The sequence below is a fragment of the Arvicola amphibius genome, chromosome 2 (genome assembly GCF_903992535.2).
Source record: "Arvicola amphibius chromosome 2, mArvAmp1.2, whole genome shotgun sequence".
Lineage (NCBI taxonomy): Eukaryota > Metazoa > Chordata > Mammalia > Rodentia > Cricetidae > Arvicola > Arvicola amphibius.
In genome coordinates this window covers 35,089,383-35,113,841 of record NC_052048.2, presented here as the reverse complement: position 1 = coordinate 35,113,841, position 24,459 = coordinate 35,089,383, and the positions used below count along the sequence as shown (strand labels likewise).

Below are 24,459 nucleotides of genomic sequence, written 5' to 3'. Positions count from 1 at the left end.
TCAGAGCCACTAAGAGTTAAATTACTCTTAACTCCTGGGCCTAAAATCTGCATTTAATAAAGTGTGTTCCTTTTTGAGAAGCCCACACCCATGCTCTTGGGTGAGTTTTACTTTTTCCCTTGAGTGTCTCTATCCTACCTGCCCAAAGGGTTCCTCTGTGTATTCCTGGCTGTCCTGGAACTCACTCTGTAGACCAGGTTGGCCTCGATTTCACAGAGATCCACCTGCCTCTGCCTCCTAAGTGCTGAGATTAGGGCGTGCACCACCTGGCTTTTTTTCCCCCTCTTCTTAAACATTTATTTACCGGGGTGGGGCCCTCATGGCACACATGTGGATGTCAGGGTCAACCTGTGGGAGTCTGTTCTTCCACCATGTGGGTTCTGGGGATGGAATTCAGATGGTCAGGCTTGGTGGCAGACACATTTTACTTACCGAGCCATCTGTCAAACCTTTTTTTTTTAAATTTTATTTTATTTTATTTTTTTAAATAAAAAATATATATACTGGTCGGTCCCAAACTTTTTCTTGCATCCAAGCCTAGGATCTGGTTTTACCTTATTGTTCCTGCTGATAGGGACAGTGTAGCACCATGTCTCTCTGTTGTTGGTGCAGTCACTAAGACCTTAACTAAAAAAAAAAAAAATTAGTTGGAGGCGGGGTGGGGGGGTGGGCGAGAAGGGGGTGCACAGGGAGAATGTATGTACATATCATTCATGGGTGTCACAGTATCCTTGGAGGCCAGACTGGAGTGTGAGATTCTCTGGAACTGAAGTTACAGGCAGGCAGGCATTTGTGAGTGGCCTTATATAGGTGGGTGCTGGGAACAAAACTTGGAAAAGCAGGCGTTAAACACTGAGCCCTCTCTCCGGCACCTTACATTAAAAGCAAAAACAAAACAAAACAAAAAATATCAGTTGTCTCCTTTTGTTGAGTTTCTTTTTTAAAATGCTGTATTTGAGCCCCGTGGTGGTGGCGCACACCTTTAATCCTAGCAGAGGCAGTTAGATCTCTGTGAGTTCGAGGTCAGCCTGGTCTACAGAGCAAGTTCCAGGAGAGGCTCCAAAGCTACACAGAGAAACCCCGTCTCCTAAAAACAAACAAAAATATTTCATTTGGGGCTACTGAGACGTTTTAGAGGGCAGGTACTTGCTGCCAATCCTGGTGACCTGAGTTGGATCACTAGAACCCACGTGGTGGAAGAACCAGTTCCTGCAAGTTGTCCTCTGACCTCAGGTGTGGCACATATGCTCCCGCCCCAAACACACGAAATAAACCAACTAAATTATAAAATGTAACCTTTGAAATATAAAGAAAAAACATGAAACACACAACAGCGTAGTAACAGCCAACATAAAAATGCAATATAAAAGCTACAGGGCTATTTTCTAATTACAGCCCAGTTTGATTGCCCTTTGCAGAAACCAAGCAACATACTTTAATCATCTTAATCCCAGCATTCCGGAGGCATAGGCAGAGACAGTGGATTTCTTTGAGTTCCAGGCCAGCCTGGTCTACATAGCAAGTTCCAGGCCAGTAAGGGCTATATATAGAGATTCCCATCTCAAAAATAAATTCTGCCGGGCAGTGGTGGCGCAGATCCTTATTCCCAGCACCCGGGAGGCAGACAGGAGGATCTCTGTGAGTTAAAGGCCAGCATGATGTACAGAGCGAGTTCCAGGACAGGCTCCAAAGTTAAGAGAAACCCTGTCTCGAAAAACTAAAAAAATAAAATTAAATAAATTCCAAGCAAAAACTTCTATGCAAGAAGGGAATGGGGACAGGTAATCTCTTTAGTTCTAGTTTCTCTCACTTTAAAACGGTAATCAAGTCATAGTCCCATGCTTGACGCAAAGGACTTGGGAAAGACCGAGCAGCAAACGCAGAGGTTATGCTATGGCTACGCCCTCCACAGAGGTTACCTCGGGGCAGGCGACCCGTCGGCAGGCCTTCCTGTTCCGGTTCAGAACGCAGCCAACCGCGCACAGCTTTTTGCGCACACTCCTCTCACCTTCACCACGAGCCCACCCCGAGCGCGGGAGAGCCGTGACTCCAAGGTCTGACTTCCGTCTCCGGGGTGGTAACGCGGCTTCCGGTGGCGTGCCCCGAGCGTGCTCGCAGCTGCGGCTGCCGGAAGGGTCTGTGCTTGCAGCCGGTAACTGGCCCGGGTGGGAGTGGCCGGGTAGGCGGGATGGAGGGAGGGCGGCGGTGACTTTGTGTCAGTCGGGGCCGGGACGGAGCCTCTGGCCTCTGGCTGGGCTTCATCGAGGGTGGGAGTGGGAGACCAACTTCCCTTCTAGTCTGAGCCACCTATCAAACTCCAACCTGTAGAAGGTGGAGGTCTTTTCACAGCGGCCAACAGTGACACGGTGGTTATCTCTGTGGCCTGTCCTTGGGACGGCAAAGGTGTTACTTAAGTTAAAACTCCTTTGTGAATCTATTGGGAGGTGTGGGACTTCCATCAAGGTAACCTTTCTTCAGCCCCTTCAATCGACACAAACATACCGGAAGTTTGTTTTATTAACTTCGGACTTCCCCTGGATGCACATCATTGTATCTCAGCGTCATCGTATAGCGAGCTTTCAGATCTTTGTATTTTAAATAGGGAAAGTTGAGTTAATCTTTGTTAGATTCACTGCTCGCTGGACTAGAGGGAGGAACATAGACACCCCACCCACACATTAAAATGTTTGATCATTAGTCCAGAACTGAGTTATTTTCATTAAAATCTTCCAACTTTGAGAAAGATTATTTCGTTTCCATTTTGAGGCTATGCAGGATTAACTTTAGGGTCATTTGAACCTGGGAGTGTGGGAGGCAAGAATTCAAACTCTCAGAACCGCCAAAGCCTGACATAATGAACTGGCAGCTGGAAGGACAAGATGGGAGGATTTCGGTTTTTATGTTAGCAAGTATAGTAAGATGGTGCTTGCCAACGCAGGTGACCCCCAAACCAAACACTGCACGCCGTGGAAACACTTAGTGTTCTTTCCTCTTATGTGCCCATATATTGCTTGTTTAATCATGCCTCACTGCCTGCAATCCATGCCCTTATTTATACGACAGTTTAGTTCTGGTACATACATTTGAAATATAAAAAGAGACTGGGATTTATTTCTGTTTCTTTCCCCCCACTTTTCTGTATTGCCTGTAAAGAGGCGTTAGGCCTTTTAGAAACATTTCCACCATGTCTGACACTCAAGAAGCTACCAACCAACTCCTGGATATGAACCTTCATGAGGAGAGCGAGAAGTCTGTGCCCGCAATGGAAGGTGGCATCAGAAGTGAGTCTGAGCATCTCCAGGTCACTATTGGAGCCACTGTACCCACTGGCTTTGAGCCAACCGCTGCAGATGAAGTGAGAGAGAAATTGAAGTCACCATGCAGAATCAGCAAAGACCGGGGCAAAATATATTTTGACATTGCAGTGGAAAGTCTGGCTCAGGTTTGAACAAAACAATGTTTAAATTAGTCTTTTAATTTGTTGGGTTTTTTGTTTTATTTTATTTTATTTTTTTGACTTTTTTTTTTCGAGACAGAATTTCTCTGTAACTTTGGAGCTTATCCTGGAACTAGCTCTTGTAGACCAGGCTGGCTAAAACTCACAGAGATCTGCCTGTCTCAGTCTCCCAAGTGCTGGGATTAAAAGGCATGTGATACTACTGCCTGGCTAACCTGATGGTTTGTTTTGTTGTGTTTTTTTCAAGACAGGGTTTCTCTGTAGCTTTGGAACCCATCCTGGAACTTGTTCTGTAGACCAGGCTGGTCTTGAACTCACAGAGATCTGCCTGCCTCTGCCTCCTGAGTGCTAGGATTAAAGGCATGCACCACCAACACCCAGCTACACTTGGTTATTTTTTGGTTACTTTTCTAGTTTGTAGACTCCCTTGGGAGTCCTTTGCTTTGATCTGCTCAAAGTATCACTGAGTTTTCTGTTTGTGAAACTGACTGCATGTTTTAGTGTACAGTGTTAATGTTTATAATGTCTTTATAATGTATATTCAGTTTAGTACATTTTAGTGTGAATTTTACCCAGGTGTAGAAGTGATCATATAGCATTTCCAGATGATTGATCACCGAAATGAAATATACATGACTGTCTATGACACATTTACTCTAGCAGAAGTTGGGTAAGTATGAAAGCAGAGGTTTTCCATTTCGTCTGTGTCAGAGACGTTCTTGATCAAAAGTAATTATGCATTACTGCAGGTGAGAAGTGGAGGCAAGAGCTGATATCCAGTGTAAGAAAAGCTTTAAGATTTCTCGGTACCTCACAAGAGACATAGGCATATATTATTGTCAGGAGTTTTCTTTTTTTTGTTTTGTTTTGTGTTTTAGCTTGCCAGTGTATCCCAAGCTTATAGTAGGCACCCAAATATTTGTAGTATTTGTTGGTACATAGGTATTTGGTTGATGCCCTCGGCAGTTTTGTGAAGATTGGGCACTGTTACTCTTGTCGTTAATCATTAGGTTTAAGAAGAAAGGTAGTTTGTCTTCAGTAACTCAGTTATCACAAAACTAGAGCTTAAACCCATGTGGTTTTTTGGGGGAGGAAGGTTGAAACAGGGTCTCAGGTTGCCAAGGTTAGCCTAAATTTCGCTACACAGCTGAAGGTGACTTTGAACTCCTGTTCCCCCATGCTCTGCCTCTAGAATGCTGGGACTACAGGTTTGCACTTGTACATCCAGCTTTCAAATCCCACGCTCTTTGCCACTGCAGTATACAACATACCACTGCAAGCCATGACAAGTCTGATTGATAAAGCCCACATGTTACGTTTTTCCCTTCTCCAAACCAGTGTTGTTGCCTACATAACATTTCAAACTGTTGTACTTTATCGCACTGGCCCTGTCTCTGGAGAAAAGCAGAAACTGATGGGCAACCGAAGAACAGAGCCTTCAGGATGGGGAAATTTTATGTTTGCATTTTTCTCTTCAAACTATCTCACTGGCCCTCTCTCCTGGAAAAAGCAGAAACTGATGGGTAACCAAAGAAATGGATGGGAACCTTCTTAAATATAAAATACAGTTATGAACTAGGTGGTGGTGGTGCACATCTTTAATCCCAGCACTCCAGAGGCAGAGGGAGGCAGATCTCTGAGTTCAAGCCCAGCCTGGTCTACACAGCAAGTTCTAGGCCAGCCAGGCCTATATAAAGAAATCCTATCTCAAAACAGCAACAAAAATATAGATATGAGGTGCTTTAAAACTATGCCGGCAATCCCAGTACTAGAAGACTGAGTCAGGGGAATTGTGAGCTTGAGGCAACCCAGAACAATGTAGCAAGACCCTATCTCAAAACAAAAATGTAACATTTTTGTACCTTTTCCTCTTTTTTTTTCCTTTTTATATATTTATCTGTAGATAGCTGTGTTATTCAAAATTATTTACAGAAGTTTGTTTCTAATATTGGTTTTCTTTCCTAGGTTCATTGTCTGAGATCCGTTGATAACTTGTTTGTGGTTGTTCAGGAATTTAAAGATTACCAGTTCAAAAATACAAAGGTGAGCTGTTCCGAGCATGGTAGCTGACTCTCAGTCATCTTTCCAAAGAGCTTGTTTGCGATTATTTACTACCTACCTGTCAGTAGCTTTGCTATTGGTTTGTTTACAATGGTAAGAATAAAACAAGAGTCTTGCTCATACCAAATACGTGATCACAGGAAGCTTTCCACTAAAATCCAGAAGTCTCTTGACAGTCCATCTTAAAGGCTGCTTTTAAAGGTCAGTGTTTTCAAAAAGTCTGAAATTATAGGAGGAAAAATTGACTGGAGAGACATAGATTAGCTTGACCTATAGTACATATAGTTTAAAACTAGAATTGATTCCAGCACATGAATGAAAGAGAGCATAAATAGCATTACTGCCCCATTTTGCTTTTGTCCTGTTTTAGCTTCGTGTTTTGAAGTGAAGCCAAAGCAACATTTAATACCCTCCAGTTGTTAGGACAACAGCTTTGTCTCCAGCCGGTATTCATCATCTGAGTCTTAAATATTCTGCTGCTGTTTAATCTGAAGGTTGAAAATAGGCCTCAGTAACACTTTAGGTTTTTCCCTACATCTCTTTCTGGCCAGGTTTCCAGAATCAAGTGCTTAAAACTTTTTCTGTCAATGTTATTATATTAATGTCTAACTTAGAGATAATCTTTCTTTAAAGAACTGAGGTATGCTGTCTAATTCTCTGGTCTTTATTAATTTTCCAGATTATTTTGGATAACCAGCGTATTCCCAAATCAAACTGATCTGGTGGAGAAAGGGAGCTTAATGATAAAGCACCTTCCTTCTTAGAGCCAAGTAAAAAATTTAAACAGTAACAAAAAGGCTAAGGGAACCAGCAGCCTAAAAAAAAATCCAGATATCTCTAAAAGAATATCCCCTGAAAATAGCTCAAAATCTTATTACCTACAAAAATAACTTTAAACACTTAGAAACACTGATATAATCCTTCAGATTCATTTTTTTTCTTTAGTGCTGCCCTGGGGGTTGATCCCTGACCTTTGTGTCCGAAGTGAGCACTCCCACTGAGCTACATCCCCAGCCCTAACTCTTGAGACTTCTTGTAGCTACTAACAACTGAGTGAAAGCTTAAAAAAAAAAAAAAAAAAAAAAGGAGCTATGTTTTGAAAAGTTATGCTGCTAAGTATTTGGGAATTTTGAAGGTCAGTTTTATACATGAATAAATGTTATTGGGTATTAAGAAAAAAATTTTTCTGTCTTAAATTCTCTTGCCTTTAAATTGTCAGGACAGTATTAAATTTATTAAATGTTTGGATTTTTGTCATTTTAAAACTTGTATCATTGAGGAAGTCCTGATATCTAATTAGAGGTGAATTTGGTGTTGTACAAATATACATGAGCTAACCTTTAGAGTTGCTTTGGAAATCAATATGAAAAGGGTTGTTGAAGGCAAAGGAGATCACTGTTGGAAAAGCACCTACTGCCCAAGCACAAGAACCCAAGTTCAGTCCCTGGTGCCTGCATAAAAGCCAGGCATGGCAGTGTATAGCTGTTACCCCATTGCTGAGGGAATAGGAAAGAGTATCCTAGTCTCTTTAGCCAACCAACCTAGCTGAAAGATCCTGTCTCTTTCTTTGTTTAACAGATTTTTTTTTGAGACAGGAATTCTCTGTGTAGCCCTGGCGGTCCTGGAACTTGCTCTGAAGACCCTAATGGTCTAGAACTCAGAGATCTGCTCGGAGATCAGGGATTAAAGGCGTGTGCTTATTACACCTGGCTCTTGTGCTATGTTTTAAAATAGCTTAGCCCTTGTATATATGTATCCTAGCTATTAGTTTTATAAATACAACTTGGTATTATCTGTCTAATCTTCTGTTTCCATCTACTTTTTTTATATCTCTGCTATGGTTGCAGATGAAATTGTCATGTTTTTCCCCATTTCCACTCCATTCTGATTTTAGTGTTTAACTTCCTTAGTGTTGGACCTGTAAGTATACTTTGTCAGTTTGTGCTTCTATCCTTTGACCTGTAAGTGTAAGAGATGAGGGTTGCAGCAATCTTAAATTACTTCTCTTTCCTATTATGTGCTGATGTGTAATTTTGCTTCTGCTTATAGTCACAATTCACACTTTGTTTTTATTTTAGTCTTAAAGCTAATGGATAAAGGTGTATTTCTTTTCTTCTTCTTCTTTTTGTTGTTTGTTTGTTTTTCAAGAAAGAGTTTCTCTGTAGCTTTGGAGCCTGTCCTGGAACTTTCTCTGTAGATCATGCGGGCCTCAAACTCACAGAATCCACCTGCCTCTGCCTCCTGAGTGCTGGGATTAAAGGTGTGCGCCACCACTACTGCTGTACTTCTTGACACCGTCACTATTTGCTTTTTTTTTTTTTTTTTTTTTTTAGAATAAGGTTTTTTCTGTAGCCCAGGCTAAGCTTGCATTTGAAGAGATACTCCTGGGATTGTTAGCATAAGCCCCGATATCCTGGCTGTTTCTTCTTAATGGCCCAAGTTGAGGGATGTTTACTTTGTATGTTCTGTTAGCTGGAGTATAAACAAGTAGTCTTCCTTTCTAGAAAAAGCGTGGTAGTCAGTGTTCATTTTCTTCTAGCAATAAATGTGTAGAGTCTTGAGTTTATCTTGATCTACCTTACTGCTTTCTGCTTTTTGTGTGATGATGTTCAACTCTTTAAGCTCCGTAAACTCCTTCCATCTCCTGGTGACTCACCTCATTTCCTTTCTGCTTCTAAGTCTGCTTAATTTGGATGTCATTGTCTTTTTTTTTCTGACTTTAAGTAATATTTCTTAATACTGTTCTGTGGTGACTTCTTCCTCTGCTATTTTTTCCCTGATTTTGTTTCCTTCCCCCCCCTCCCCCCCGCATCCTTTTGTTTATTTCCTAAGCTCTGTGTTGATAAGTTTTGAACTTACTCACATGTGAATGAGGCAGTTCCTCTTGGACCTGGCTTTTGTAAGGGAGTCCCAAGGGTGAGACCCTGAGGGTTTTCCAGAACAAGAGTTGTCCCTGAACTGACTGGGGATAAACAAGTCTTCCTTCCTTTTTTCTTTTTTATTGTTTTATTGAAGTATAAATTTTATTCCACTGAATGGATTGTGTTAATCTTTACTTCCTCTCTGGCCTCATGGGAACAGAAGCTTTGGAGTTCATCAAGCAAAACGCAATTAACTCTTATCAATGAACTGTAGACAAAAATATTTGAAAAAAGTGGATTGATGTAGCATGCTGGCTGCTAGATTGGAGTATAAAATGTGACTGAAGTGACTGAGAAACAGAGTATTTCATTTCCTAAAGGTTTTGTTTAGAAACAGAATCTCACTGCATCCTGACCTGGAAATCACTTAATAGACAAGTTCTCCGAGATCCAGCTGTCTCTGCCTGGGATTAAAGGTGTACACCACCCCACCTGGCTTCTGGAGTTTTAAGTCGTTTAAGCATCTATACTGTAGTTGTTTATATAGGTTCTATAGCTCTGTTTGGCTAATGTTTGCTCTGTTGGATAGCAGTCTTTTGTACTTGGAATTTCAGTATCATCAGTCACTGCTTCTTTGTTGTTTACTCCTGCAGTACTAGCAGTTGAATTTAGGACCCCGTACTCTGTACCACTGAGTGATATCCCTGGCCCTCTTACTTTTATTTTGAGGTAGGGTGGTAATAAGTTATCTTGGCTGGCCTTTAACGTACTCTGTAGCTCAGGAAAGCTTGAACTTGCAACTTTGCCTCAGGTTCCTTAGTAGCTGGGATTACAGACCTGTGCCAATAAACCCACCCTGGCAGCTGTATATTAACCACCCTTTATATGCCTCTGCTGTTGTAGGTGTGTGGCCTATAGCAAAGGTCAAGGTAATTTGGGCCTTTCTACCATACACTTACAGGAGTGGCCTTGCTAGTAAACAGTACATAAACCTAGTAACCATAGATCATGCTTAGTACTGTACTCAAACTGGAAGAGAAGAATTTGACAGGGCTGGTACCACCAAATTTATTTCTTAAAAAGGATAATCATATGAGCCAGGTGTGGTAGAGCACACCTTTAATCCCAGCACTTTAGCAGCCAGAGGCAGGTGATCTCTGTGAGTTCTAGGCCAGCACAGTCTCTACAGGACATAATTTCACAACAGCCAGGGCTATAAAATCTCAAAAATACAAAACAAAAAGATAATCATGCTGTTTACAGTGTGGACAGATGACATTTTTAAACCTCTATAATGTTCAAATTCAGAACATCTGAAAGGAAGCCATCTAAAGTGGTTGTTTTCTTCCCGTGTACTGCTGTCCTCCCGTCCCCACAGGCATTCCTCGGTGCTGTGTCTCTTTAGTAGTGTGATGTCTCTGTACCCTCACTCGTCATTTACACTGGGACTTCCTTAATTGCAGGCATTTCTGCACTCCCACCCCTCATCACAAGGACTCGGAGCTGTCTAAAGAAAGTGGGCATTTATTTGTTCAGTTAAATTGGTGAGAAACGAAAGGGCTTCATTCTCCATTCCTTTGCAGGAAGAAGTTCTAAAGGACTTTGAAGAATTGGCTGGAAAGCTCCCATGGTCTGACCCTTTAAAAGTCTGGCAAATTAACACCAGTTTCAAGAAAAAGAAAGCAAAGCGCAGAAAGGCAAGTCAGAGTTCAGGTCAAGAGAAGGCCAATTGTGGACAAGGTGACAAAGCAGAAGAGACAGGTGGTAAGAAGCTTTCCAGCAGCACTTCAGAATCCCATATCTTGGACTATTATGAAAATCCAGCCATCAAAGAAGAAATATCAACCTTGGTGGGCGATGTCTTGGCATCTTGCAAAGATGAGATTGGTGAATGCTTAAGAGAAGAAACTGAGCCTCAAGTACAAAAGTTTAGAGTCACCTGCAACAGAGCAGGAGAGAAACATTGTTTTACCTCAAATGAGGCTGCAAGGGATTTTGGGGGTTCTGTTCAAGAGTATTTTAAGTGGAAAGCTGATATGACCAACTTCGATGTAGAGGTGGGTATTAGCGTTGACTGATCATTATGGCTGTAATGAGGCTGGGAAAATGGGTAAAGTGCTTGCTGAGCAAGCATGAGAGCCTGCGTTTGGATTCCTAGCACCCACACAAAAACCAGAAACAGATGTATGCATGTTAACTCTAGCACCGATAGGTACACAGGCAATACCGTAGAGCTTGTTCGGCAGTCCAACCGAAACAAGACCCAGGTTCAGTGAGAGACCCTGTCTCAAAAGTAAGGTAGGATAGCAGAAAGACACTCAGTGTAAACTGGTTTCCGCACGCTCACACACAGAAGAGAAAACAGGTTCTCATATATCTGTAGAATTTCCAGACTAACCTAGTAAAGGGACAGTAAAACAGTGGCCACAGAGCTAGGAGGATGTAGTTAGGAATAGCGTGGCCTATGGAGGGATAGGTATAGATTGAAATTTTTACTCTGAAACTCTAGAATTGAACAAGATTATCTCTTTGAACCTCTGTTTCCAGTGGAGCCAATAATAGTATATACCTTGAAGGTCTATACTACAAAAGGCAAACAAAATAATGACTTAAAGTGTTTGGTATAGTATATTGGTAGATGCTAAGTGCTCAATGGACAGGTGCTGTCAGAACTCAAGTAATGGTGGCACGCGCCTTTAATCCTAGCACTAGGGAGGGAGAGCATCTTTTGTGAGTTCAAGACAAGCTTGGTCTACATAGTGAGTTCTGGGACAGCTAGGACTATGTAGAGAGCCTGCCTTGAAAGCCTCTCAGGTGTGCACTGTCTCTCTGTCTCTGATCTCGGCATCACTATGTCCAGCAAAAGATGAGTCCTTTTTATAAATTGTGGTGCTGGACTCAGACCCAGGACCTTGTACATAGTAAACAAACACCCTGCTTCCAGTCTGTATCTACACAGTCCTCTAATTTCTAATCTAGTAATTTTCTACATTATGTGGACTTCTAGATTGTAAATTTACCTAAAACCTATTTTTATCTTAGTTGCAGAGTTTTGCTACTAAATCATAGTGGAATCTAATTTTCAGACCCTCAAGTCTGGGTTTAGGGCTTAATCCTCAACTGAAACCAGCTCTGCTTTTTAAAGTCAGCTAGGTTCTCAAAACCCAATACCTCCTGCTAGCTTGATTACCCTTGTGACTACTGGGTGACTAATGTGCATAATAGTAATTTGAGTTCCTTACATTTCTGGTGCCTCATATAGGTCCTTAGCAGTTGACATTTTACCAAGAAGTCAATTTCTTTTGCTTTTGGGATACTTAAATCTGGGGCAGGCCACTTTCTTTGTAACTTTTCTTTAAAAACATGTCAGACTAGTACAATTTCCCCTACTCCCTTACACTGCTGCCATGAGAGTGAACAGGCTAAAGAAGAACCATGTGTCCAGAAACTAGCACAGTCACACTGCCTGGGTTAAATTGTAACTCGGGCCCTTGTGCAAAGGGCACATGAACTGCTGTCTCTGTGTCCTAGGCTCGGAGGGGCTCATAGGAAATGAGGCCATGTGAGAAAGATGTGTAGAGCAGAGCCTTGCATGCTGGAGTGCCAGCTCTTGACTGCTGACTTTGATAAACCCGTGATGAGGACATTCTAGGGGAAGATTAGGAAACAGTTTTATCTTCATAGAATATTTTTGAGTTAGGAAAACTAGGACAAAGACAGTCGCTAGACATTATATAAAAATACTAAGAAAACCATAGCTAATAAAGGAAACATGTCAGTGTCAGCTCTGAAGAAAGGTGTGTTTGAGAGTCTGCTGTGGAAGAGGGCTTGTTGCACTTGCGTATGTTTGAAGTCTTCCCCAAAATTGGAGTAATTTAAAAAATAAACGTAGTTAGTGTGGTGGCATATGCCTTTGACTCAGGAGGCAGAGATGGGCAGATCTCAAATTTGAAAGCTGGTCTGCTCTATATAGTGAGTTTCAGGACAGCAAGAATGCATAGTGAAACCATAGTGAGTTTCAGGACAGCAAGAATGCATAGTGAAACCCTGTCTTGTTTGATAATTTTTATTTTTCCCTTCTTGGTTTTGTGAGATGGGGTTTCTTTGTAATACTGGCTGTTTAAGAACTCACTCTGTAAACCTAGCTGGCCTTGAATTCAGAGATCTACCTGCTTCTGCCTCCCAAGTGCTGGGATTAAAGTTGGATGCCACCACTGCCCAGTGAAATCCTGTCTTAAACAAAATAAAAGAACAGTAACACACACACACACACACACACACACACACACACACGTCATATTTTAAAGCCATGTCATGAAAATATGTTAATATAATAAAAACTAAGAGATAATCTAATGATAGCCAGCTTGTATATATAGAGAGTGAAAAGAATAAATATTTTAAAATTAAATGAAAATAGAATATACATAAATATGTATGTATATATTTTATTTTTGTGAAATTCAAAAATGATACAACTAATTTATAATAGTAGTGGTCAGATTAATGGTCACCCTGCATGTTGACCAGGAAGGAAACAAAGGGAGCCATCGAAAGGGTACTGTATATAGGTCAAGCTCACTGAAATATATATGTCATTAGGATTTACATATCTCCGGGCTCATGAAATGGCTCAGTGGGTAGACAGACTTGTCACCAAGGCTGCTGACCTGAGTTCAATTCCTAGGATACATGGTGGATGTTGTCCTCTGGTTTCCACACCCAGGTCATATACACATAAATAAATAATTACATAAATAAATGAATGTCATGCACTTTACTCTATAGTAAGCATGCAAAATGTAACTCAATCAGAAATTGTGTGGGCTGGAGGGATGGCTCAGTGGTTAAAAGAATTGGCTGCTCTTTCAGTGGGTACATGTTTAATTTCCAACGCCCACATGGCAGGCAACTCACAGTTGTCTGTAGCTCTAGTTCCCGAGGTCTTCATAGACACCAAGTGTGTATATGGTGCACAGATACACATTCAAGCAAAATACTCATACATTAAAAAAAAAAAATCTTTTTTTTTTTTTTTTTTTTTTTTTAGAAAGGGTTTCTCTGTAGCTTTGGAGCCTGTCCTGGAACTAGCTCTTATAGACCAGGCTGGCCTCGAACTCACAGAGATCTGCCTGCCTCTGCCTCCCAAGTGCTGGGATTAAAGGCGTGTGCTACCATCGCCTAGCAAAAATAAAAATTTCTAAATTGAAAGTTTTTGTGCATGGTGGTTGTGTATGTCCAAGCCACACCTGACTTTTCTGTGGGTGCTGGGGATCCAAACTCAGGTCTTCATAATTGCAAGTATGCTGTCCACTGAGTCATTTCCCCAGCCCTGTATAAGAAAGTTGTTTTGTTTCTGTTTTATCTTAAAACTTCAGAAAGTCTCAATGATGCAGGCATCTGTCTCATACTTGTCATCCCAGCATTTATGAGGCAGAGGTATGAAGATTTGGAGTTTCAATACAGCTAATCTACATAAGAAATTCAAGCCAATCTTGATTCTGAAATCCTGTTTTATTTTATTTTTTAAAATTATTTATTTTGTTGTTGTTTTGTTTCAGACTGGCTCTCTTTATCTACTCCTGGCTGTCCTGGAACTCACTGTGTAAGCCAGGCTGGCCTCAAACTCACCGAGCTCCACTGCCTCTGCCTCCCGGTGCTGGGATTAAAGCACTTGGAAGGCAATACCACACCCAGCCAAGGCCCTGCTTTAAAATTTAAAAAAAAAAAAATCTTGGTAATAAGTGCTGTTTGAAGAATGCCAACTGTTTCTTTTGTAAAATTTAATGTAGGTTCTCCTGAACATCCATGATAATGAAGTCATTGTTGGCATTGCATTGACAGAGGAGAGTCTCCATCGCAGAAATATTACACATTTTGGACCAACAACTCTTAGGTCAACTCTTGCCTATGGGATGCTCAGGTAACAGAAGGGAATTTTCTATCTATATTGCAATGGACACTTTGCTCTGAATCCTGCCTAAAAACACCCATTTTCTAAAAAAATACTTCTTGGTTAGGACACAAAGTTGCGTGTTTCTTCTTCAGTATTCAGTGTTGGCTTAGATGGTGTATTAGTATTGATTATAGCGTGAGAGTCATAGCTTCATGTGTGTCTTCAGTGGATCGGCTATTTCTGTTGAGAAAGGATATTCTTTTATAGGAGATAGAGCTAGATTTGCTAGGCTTTGTGTTTATACAGTGAAGTAGACAAGGGATCCTTAAAATGTGTAAGTGAATACAGAACTTGTGCATGAGTGAAGCTGTTGCAATGCAGCACAGGCCAGCTTGGTATCGTGAGAGCTCGGATCCTAGACACACCACCACACCCCACTTATATTTTTAAATGTTACAATGGCAGCAACCCAGGGGTCATCATGGGACTTTTAGAAAGGCAAGGCAAGCAACCGTTTTCTGTTATTCCTGTTTCCTGTCTTAAATAAGAGTTTTCCCTCTCTAAACTTGAGATTTCAAGACTGCAAAATGTGTTTGACTTGGGACTCAAAAGATTATTCATGTGCTCAATTTGGCAGCACATATATAAAAATTAAAGCAGTTCAGAGAAGATTAGCAGGTCCCTACATAAAGATGACAGATAGATTATGTAGTGTTCCATATGAGCAAAAAAGAAAAAGAAAAAAAGATTTAGATCTGCTGGAGAGGTGGCTCAGAGGTTTAAGAGCGCGTGCTGCAGAGGACCTGAATTTGGTTGCTAGCTCAGGTTGGCAGACAGATGATAATGACCCGCAACTCCAGCTCCAGGGGATTCAAGCCTCTGTCTTGTCTACAGGCTTCAGCATTTGCATGCACATATCCACCCACACATGCACACATACACATACTTTTTTAAAAATAGAGTGGTGGCTGATTGTGGGGTTGTAGAGATGGCTCAGCAGTTACTAGTTCCTGCTGTTCTCCCAGAGGACCAGAGTTCAATTCCCAGCATCTATATCTGGCAACTCACAACTGTCTTTAAATCCAGCTCAATACCCTCTTCCAAAACCCTCTTCTGGCCTCCATGGGTACTTGTACACATGTGCATGTGTACACACAGGTGCACATACACACAGAGAGACACAAATACATACACATTAGTAAAAAAAATATTAAAATGTTTTGTTTATGAACATTGGATGCAGAAACAAAGACAGATTGTCTTTTTTTATATAGTGCCTGGCATGTCCTAATGAGTCATATAAGTTTCTTTTCTTCCTTTCTAGTTTTTGCTTCCTCTTTTATTCTGGTCATGTGTGAATTCATAGTTCCTCACAACTGGATATGAAGTTGATAACAGAAAATTTGAAAGAAATACTCCTAAATTTCATTATTGAACAGACATTTATTATCTGCCTCCAGCTGTAATTATAGAAACCAGCATACAAATAATTATTTTGGGTGCAAGTATTAAACAGAATTTTTTTAAAAAAAAAAAAGCTAAACAGAGCCGGGCGGTGGTGGCGCACGCCTTTAATCCCAGCACTCGGGAGGCAGAGGCAGGCGGATCTCTGAGTTCGAGGCCAGCCTGGTCTACAAGAGCTAGTTCCAGGACAGGCTCTAAAAAAAGCTGCAGAGAAACCCTGTCTCGAAAAACCAAAAAAAAAAAAAAGCTAAACAGAATTTAAAACGTGATGATTGGGCTGAGGAAGCAGCTCAGTACAGTTTCTGCACATAAGGGCCGAGTTTGACCTCCCAGCAGCACATGTGTCTGTCATTCCAGTACCAGGAGCAGACACAGGAGGATCCCTAGGGCTCTCTGACCAGCCAGTCTAACTGAATCTGTGAGTTCCAAGTTGTGAGGGACCCTTTCTCAAAAACTGAAATGAAGAGCAATTGAGAAAGATGCACAGCCAGGCGTGGTGGACACCTTTAATCTCAACACTCTGCAGGCAGAGGCAGGCGGATCTCTGTGAATTCAAGGCCAGCCTGGTCTACAGCATGAGTTCCAGGACAGCTAAGGCTCTGTAGAAAGACCTTCTCTCAAAAAACTAAAACCAAAGAGAGAGAGAAATGCTCAGTGTTGACCTCTGACCTTCACATGCATGTAGGCAAACACAAATGTGTACGCATGTGCACATATACACACCAAGTGATAATTATGCTGAGAACAGGGTGATTGGGGAGATGAGCAAAAAATCATACCAAATTCACAAAAACTCTTGGAAGCCATTTCAAGAAAAATAGAAACTATGGGGCTGGAAAATGGCATAGCACCATAAGAGCAGTGGCCGCTCTTCCAGAGATCCTGGGTTCAATTCCTAGCACTAAAATGGTGGCTCACAATTGCTTGTAACTCCAGTTTCAAGGGACCTGATCTCTCTTCTGACTTGGACAGGCACTGCTCATCTGTAATCCAGATATGCATGCAGGCAAAACATCCATGCACATAAAGGTTAAAAACTAAGAAGGGTAGAAACTAGATGATAGAAAACACAGGAGACTGCTTTTCTGTCTTTTGAAAGCTTCTGGGCTTTTGCTTAGTTCAGCCATGCGTGTGGCTGCCCACCATTTAAATATATGTACCTCCAGTTGCACATGACTAGCTCACAAAACCCAGGGCTACTTGCTCTTTATTCCAGATTCCTAAGAGGATTTGAGTGACGTATTTTGATCAGATGTCCAGTCATGGCCCATTAGCAATGACTGACATTACAGGCTTGCCTAAGAATCTATCTTATGAGGGAGATTGTTAGCATTCATGGTGCAAGATCTTAAACAGAACATGAAAATGTTAGAACAGATGACACTTAGTGACCTGAGGATTGGTACTACACAAAGGAGGTACGTAACCCGTGAAGTTATTCACAGTGACCTGTAGTCCTGACTGTCACCTCATTATGGGTCCTAGGAAAATGTGTCTTTGCATCAGTTTGTCTGTTAGATGATAATGGGGGTATTACAAGGATTCAGTGAAATAACAAGTGTATAAAGGTAAAGCAGTTATTTTATATTAAAGATGTTATCTCTAGAATTAAACAGCATTGAGTTTGAAACCCAAAGCCTTGTACACATAGGTGAACACTGCTACTGAGTGCCAGCCCTAGTCTGACTTTAGACTATAGATTGCTGCTTCTTCATGCCTGTGTCCTAACCTTTAGGAATCCCTATTGTGGAAGCCTCAGTTTTTGGCTGATCTCACATGTACTGAATTATATTTTCCCTCCAGGCTCTGTGAACCTAAACCTACTGATGTAATAGTGGATCCAATGTGTGGAACAGGGGCAATACCAATAGAGGTAATAATCCCTATTTATTTTTCCATAAGCAAGTGATAATATCATTTATTTCAAACAGGAAGTGCCATACAACTAGATAGTAAAATTTTCTGGATCACAGAGGAGCTGAAAGTGACAAACTGATAAGTCCTTTTTCTATGATCGATGAGCCACTAGATTGAAGAGCAGAGGATAATGGAAGGTATCATAAACTGGAGGAAGTTGGTTTTCCTCTCCATATAATTAGAGGTTCCTGGAGTGAACAAGTTTAGTTATGAAAAGGAGAAACCACAGAGTTGCAGCTCAGTGCTGAGGTAGTTGCCTGGCATGCCACAGATCCTGGGCTTGATCCCCAGCACTGCAAAACAAAACTAGAAAAATCTACCACCTATGAACATTTTTTATATTTGTTTGTTTTGAGACAGGGTCTCACTATGTACCTGTGGCTGGCCTCCAACTCACCGATCTTTACAGGATTAAGGCTACAAACTACCATACTCAGTCTTTTTACCTGTTTTTTCAGTTTTTAAAAATTACTTTATGTATTTTGGAAGTCTGACAAAGCTACATAACCAGTGCCCTGAAATAATTTTCAGAATTACTGCCTCACTCATAAAACATAAAGAAGGCACTGGGCAGCAGTGACCCACACTTTTGATCCTAGCACTTGAGAAGCAGAAACAAGTAGATCTCTGAGTTAGAGGCTAGCCCCTGTCTACAGAGTGATTTCCAGGACAGTCAGGGCTACCCAAAGAAACCCTGTCTTTGAAAAACAAAACAAAAACAGCAACAGCAACAACAAAACCCCAAAACCCCAAACACAAGAAAACTACAGAAGGAAAAATAAGAACTGGGAAGATTTTTTTATTCATTATGATTTTTTACCTTTTTGAGGCAGGGTTTTGGTATGTACCACAGGCTGGCCTTGAATTCAAAGCAGTCCTCCTGCCTTAGCCTCCCCCAAGTGCTGGTATTACAGGCATGAGCCACCGCACACAGTGGAAAAGGCATCTTGTATCTAGAAAACTGTTGAGATTGAATCACAACACCTATATGTCTGTAAGTGATTGACAGGAAGGAGCTCACAGTAAAATCACTTAAAAGTTTGTGTGAAACATGGTGAAAGATTGCAGACTATACCAAAGACCAGTGAAAAGAACTGCACAGAAGAACCACAGATTGAGTTGATGGGCAGACATGGAACGGGTGAGCAAGCCCAAAGCAACCCACAAAGGGAAAAATAATCCAGAGTGCAATTAGAGAATCTATGGTCTGGCTTTGATCAGGAGTTAAGATCAAGAGAAAAGCACGTGGTCTCCATGTTGTGATGCAGACTAGTGTTGGCTGGGGAGTGACTGCTGCTTGAGAGCTGAACCTGAGAGCTTAGTTATGGCCAAGAATTCCGGGAACAAAGCTGTACCTCTCCAGCATTAAACTATGTCTTTTCTGTGAAATACCAGGTGAAGTGACCATGTGTCCAGAAACATACAATAGAAACAAGACACGAGAATAAAAGTGGGGGGAAAGCCAATCTGAGCCATTTCCATGTTAAAATAGGCATGAGAGCACCATTGTAGAAAGAAGCTTTAGCTGAGAAATGATGGAAATCGTGAAGAGTTGCCAGGGTCTGTGAACAGATGTGTTAAGTATCAAATACCTGGCCTAGAATATGCTGAGATTTAGAAGTAATGTAACATGCAGCCTGAGGTACAATATCCAAATTAGATTAAAAGTTTAAAAAAAAAAAGGTTGGCAAAGATTCTTACTCAGTAGAGCCATATCTCCAGTGGGTAAGAATCTCCTGAGAGACCTACTCTGTGGGTTCCTTCTGTATTCCTACCTGCCCAGTTTCTGGCATACTTGAACATTCCTTTTGTTTGCAGTCATTGTAGAATAATAGACTAGAATATATCATCACCCTTAAGGGCCCGGGCAAATACAAAGTTAGTGTTGTATTCATGCTTGCATGTCTTCATGGCAGAAACTGTACTATAGTGTGCCAATGCTTGGCATGTATATTCTGCTGACATTTTTTTACTTAACTACAAACTCCTTTAAGAAACAAATGGTGGTTATCTTTTAAAGCTAAACTCTCACAATCCAAGAGTATAGGTCTAGTTAGTTTGGTTAATTTTGGGGGGATGGGTTGGGGTTCTGAGACAAGGTTTCTTTATATAACAGTCCAGGCTGTCCTGAAACTTTTTTGGTATACCAGACTGGCCTCAAACTCAGAGATCTATCTGCCTCTGCCTCCTGAGTGCTGGGATAAAAGGTGTGCACCACCACTCCTGGCAGTTTCATTAAGTTTTTAAAATCATGTTAATTTAGGGAATGTAGTCTCTTGTATGCACCAGCCTTTGCTGGGTAGGGACTGAATAAAATAATAGACCTATCCCAAAGGAGTTGCCGGATTACGTGGAAGACAGAGTTGATAGACATAGTTAAAAATGGGACAAGTCAGCAACAGAGGTACACAAAGTGCTTCTGGAACTGATACTGATGTCACAGTGGGTGACACTGGAGCTACATCTCCAGTGGGTGAATAAGAACAAGGTCATTTCTGTTGGCATGTTATTGAAAATTGACCATAATGACTTACCCTTTAATTGTCTCTTGTGGCATACTTAACATTCTTGTCTCATAGGGTGCTACTGAGTGGTCTCACTGTTACCATATTGCTGGGGACAACAACCCACTGGCAGTGAACAGAGCAGCAAATAATATCTCATCTCTATTGACTAAAAGCCAGATTAAAGATGGGTAAGTTTAACTTCAGAGACTGCATTCCATCTTTGCGAGTCACTCTCCATACTGACTTAGAATTATCATTCATTGCCAGTGCTGTGGCATCTCTATAACTTTATGAACAGTGTGAGAGACACCATCTAGCTTATTGAACATCATTTATAATTAACTACAATTTCCATTCTTTACTCCAGTTTTCTCTTTTCTTAATTGTTTATATGTCCTTTTCCCAAACAGTACAGTACAGTATAGATTTATTATTTAGCAAAGGTCATATCCTCTAACTAGGTCTTACCTTGAACTCACTGTATAGCACAGCTGGCCTCAGACTCAAGAGTCATCTTTCTGACTTTGCCTCCCAAGAGCTACCAAATCCAACTATTTACATTTGTAGTACATGAGTACATTCATTTTAATGTCACAAATTTGAAAATACTTTTAATATTTACATAGTCCATTTTAAATGACTGCACAACATTCCATCATACAGAACTATTACAATTTATTAAGCTTTTTTCTAAAATGATGTGAGTTAAGCCAGGTTGTGGTGACACACCTTTAACCCAGCACTTGGGAGGCAGAGGCAAGTGGATTGCCATGACTCTGAGATCAGCCTGGTCTACACAGTCAGTTCCAGGACAGCTGGGACTACAGAGAAAACCTTTCTTGAAAAACCAACAATAAATAAATAAATAAATAAGATGTGACGTGAAAGAAGCGAGAAAACCTTTCTTGAAAAACCAAAAATAAATAAATGAATAAATAAATAAATAAAAATAATGTGATGTGAAAGAAGCATGAAAGCCATTCCCATAACTTCTAGATTCCCAGTGACCCTGACTTGTGGCCTGGCCTATTTCTGTTTGTTAAGTGTGGGCCTGGGAGTGTCATGCAGCTGTGCCATGGTGTGGAGGTCAGAGGACAACCTGTGCTGTGGGTCCCAGTAATCAAACTCTGTTTGTCAGCCTTAGTACCAGGCATCTTTGCCAGCTGGGCCATTTCTCTGGACATTTAAACACTTTCTTTTTTTTTTTTTTGGTTTTTTCGAGACAGGGTTTCTCTGTAGCTTTGGAGCCTGTCCTGGAACTAGCTCTTGTAGACCAGGCTGGTCTCGAACTCACAGAGATCTGCCTGCCTCTGCGAGTGCTGGGATTAAAGGCGTGCGCCACCACCGCCCGGCTAAACACTTTCTTGCATGTAAACTCATTTCCCTTGATGCTTTTTAGAATTGTGTGTGAAACCTTACATCCAGCCTTAACCATTTAGAAAGCTTGTATTTCAGTTATGGTTATATTTCTTCCTACACTACTGTAACATTTCTTTTAAGAAAAACGATCTTTAAGTTTAAAAATGCTGCAGAAATTTTTTTACATTTATTTATTTATTTGTGTGCGGGCACAAGAGTAGGGGTGATTGCTGGGCGGTGGTGGGGCACACCTTTAATCCCAGCACTTGGGAGGCAGAGACAGCCTCCTGTCTCTGTGAGTTCGGGACCAGCTAGTTCCAGGACAGGCTCCAAAGCTACAGAGAAACCCTGACTCAAAATAAATCAATAGATGGATGGATAGTAGGTAGATAGATAGATAGATAGATAGATAGATAGATAGATAGATAGATAGATAGATAAGAGTAGGGGGTAAGAGGTCAAACCAAAGGATTTAGTTCTCTCCTCCTATGTGGGTCCCAGGAATCTCAGATCATTGGGCTTAATGACAAATGCCATCTCAGCCTGGGCGAGTAAATTGAAGTATCTTTCCTTTGTCTCCACAGAAAAACATCCTGGGGTTTGCCCATTGATGCTGTGCAATGGGATATATGCAACCTCCCACTGAGAACTGCTTCTGTTGATATTATTGTAACAGATATGCCATTTGGAAAAAGGTAGAATTGGGTTTTTATCTTTTTAAATGGAGTTTGATTTCACTTGTAATTGTTCTGTTTGTCTTCTCAGTGAGAAATATGTACCATAATTCATTTCATCCATTGTTCCATTACATTATCCTTTTTTACACTATAGGCTGAGGAGCATGTGCTTCTTGGGACAGATTTCTCTACTCAGTGGTTTGGCTCATGTAATTTGCTTGTTGTCTTCACTGAGATGAGTTACAGTTGGAAAAAAGGAAAAAAGTGCATCTGGTAGTCCCAGCAATCCAGAGGCAGAGGCAGGCAGATCTCTGTGAGTTCGAGGCCAGCCTGGTCTACAAAGTGAGTTACAGGACAGCCAGAGCTGTTACACAGAGAAATGCTGTCTTGAAAACTAAAAATCGGTCACAAAAAAAATGTTGAAAGAAAACTTTGAGCATTTGACTAACATAGCTTCCTTTAGCGGCATAGAATGTGAAAGGTCAAAGCTCTGGCCTCTAAAAGATGACTTCTTCATACCTTGGATTTTGTTCTTGTCTCATCTAAGAAACTACCCATTTACCTCTTGCAACAGTTTATACTTAACCTTCTTTTATAGGATGGGCTCCAAGAAGAGAAATTGGAATCTATATCCAGCTTGCCTTCGGGAAATGAGCCGTGTCTGTAGACCAGGGACAGGCAGAGCTGTACTGCTTACTCAGGACAAGAAATGTTTTACCAAGGTACTGAACATGAGAGTTAAAAATCTCAGCTTAAGGTAACTTTAGGATTCTTAAAAGAAGGGTTGGGCCCTAGTGCCTGAATATGGGCACAGCCTCAGAGCTTCGCTGGCCAGCCAGTGTAGCCATTCAGTGAGACCTTTCCTTACTGCACACACACATACAGACACCCCCATACATCCCCTGTCTGTATGTGCACCAGATGTATGCCCAGTGCCCTCAAAGGACAGAAGAGGGTATTGGATGGATCCCCCTAGAATTGGAGTTAATAGTTTTGAGCTGCCACTTGGGTCCCAGAAACTGAACCCAGATCCTGTACAAGAACAAAGAACAGCAAGTGCTCTTAACTTCTGGGCCAACTCTGCAGCCCACCACCCATACCATTTCTTAAGTGGCAAAGATTCTAGGTTAGTTTAAAAGCAGACTGGCAGCCTAATGACTTTTATGCTTTTTGTGTGTACCAGGCATTATCTGGAATGGGACATTTGTGGCGAAAGGTCCATACGGTCTGGGTGAACATCGGGGGCCTTCATGCTGCAGTTTATCTTCTAAAACGCACGCCTCAAGTCTTTATTCATCCTTCAGAACAAGATGGAGAAAGACACCCTCCTTGGTAAAAGGAAAAAAATGAAGAGGACTGTAGTATTTAAAGTTCATAATGCTGGACATGCAGCATAAAGGACTTGCTTTGGAAGAAAAATAACAGAAAAGTAACTTAGTATTGCAGTCTTTACTGCTCAACTATTCCAGACGCTTTTTTGTTAACAAGGTGAAGGTAATGGTAATTCCTGAGAGGGCTACATTGCTTGGTTTGAGAACACTTCAGGCCATGTTCTGTCAGCTGTGCAGCCTACTGTTCTGTAGCCTAAATTCTTTATGACACCCTCAGAAACTAAGAATCCCTGCAGATCTATAGTTTACCATCTGCCTTAAAATGTAAATACAACCAAATCAGGGCAAAGATGCTTTTATGCGACTTACTAGTAATAGGACATTACTAAGTAGTAGAAGCGTCAGTAGAAGTATGGGACCAACAAGGCAAAATAAAAGGAATTTTTCTTTTAGTATATGTATTACTTTTCAAAGCCCAATAAACAATAAACCAATCCTGTTAGTCTTTGTGGGGGAGCTAATGTGTGCTGTTATTCCTGCCTACCTCATTGTTCAGTTGTACCAAATCCTTCCTCAGATAGTACTATGGGAAATGAAATAACCTCAGCCCTGTTTGAGCTTTGATAGGAAGTTATTTTGGGAGTCTGGCTTCATTCAGCTTAGATTTTCAGTATGATGTTTCTATTTAGAATAAAGGACAAAGTACTTCCTTTCTTTGAAAACAGAATCCACATTGACAGCATAGTCAGTAGCCAGTTGGCTTCTTGGAACTACTCACTGGAGAATGAACTGGGATTATAAAATTTGTAAAGATTTTATGCCCTAGATGGGCATTTTTGCAATTGCCAAAATACATTATTGGTTTAACATAAACTTAAAATCCATCTTTGATAAAAGAAACCATTTAAATCTCAAAGTAAGCTGGTCAG

General features: G+C 41.1%; 1 protein-coding gene, 1 long non-coding RNA gene and 1 other non-coding gene across 7 annotated transcripts in view; 2 read left to right on the top strand and 1 right to left on the bottom strand.

Annotated features, from left to right (window-relative positions):
• The window catches only part of LOC121677067, a 42,786-nt gene extending 40,635 nt beyond the window's left edge, over nucleotides 1-2,151 (bottom strand). The window contains exon 1 of the long non-coding RNA XR_006020728.1: nucleotides 1,920-2,151. This is a non-coding gene — a long non-coding RNA (uncharacterized LOC121677067). The remainder of the gene's footprint in view (nucleotides 1-1,919) is intronic.
• Nucleotides 1,999-24,051, top strand: Thumpd3 (THUMP domain containing 3). Of its 5 annotated transcripts, none has more exons than XM_038318891.1 (10): nucleotides 1,999-2,116; nucleotides 3,152-3,442; nucleotides 5,423-5,500; nucleotides 9,963-10,436; nucleotides 14,172-14,302; nucleotides 17,543-17,612; nucleotides 20,236-20,351; nucleotides 22,107-22,217; nucleotides 22,798-22,921; nucleotides 23,383-24,051. In XM_038318891.1, exons 2-10 carry the CDS (start codon nucleotides 3,185-3,187, stop codon nucleotides 23,533-23,535), a joined length of 1,515 nt encoding a protein of 504 aa, XP_038174819.1. In that variant the 5' UTR covers nucleotides 1,999-2,116; nucleotides 3,152-3,184; the 3' UTR covers nucleotides 23,536-24,051. The 5 variants fall into 5 exon arrangements, with proteins under 5 accessions (XP_038174819.1, XP_038174818.1, XP_038174822.1 ...); XM_038318890.1 differs by having other exon boundaries at nucleotides 2,027-2,152; nucleotides 3,154-3,442; XM_038318894.1 differs by having other exon boundaries at nucleotides 2,034-2,054; nucleotides 3,154-3,442.
• LOC119808543 lies at nucleotides 14,897-15,001 on the top strand. The gene has a single exon (XR_005284472.1). It is a non-coding gene; the product is annotated as a U6 spliceosomal RNA (small nuclear RNA).
• Nucleotides 24,052-24,459: the final 408 nt, after the last annotated feature.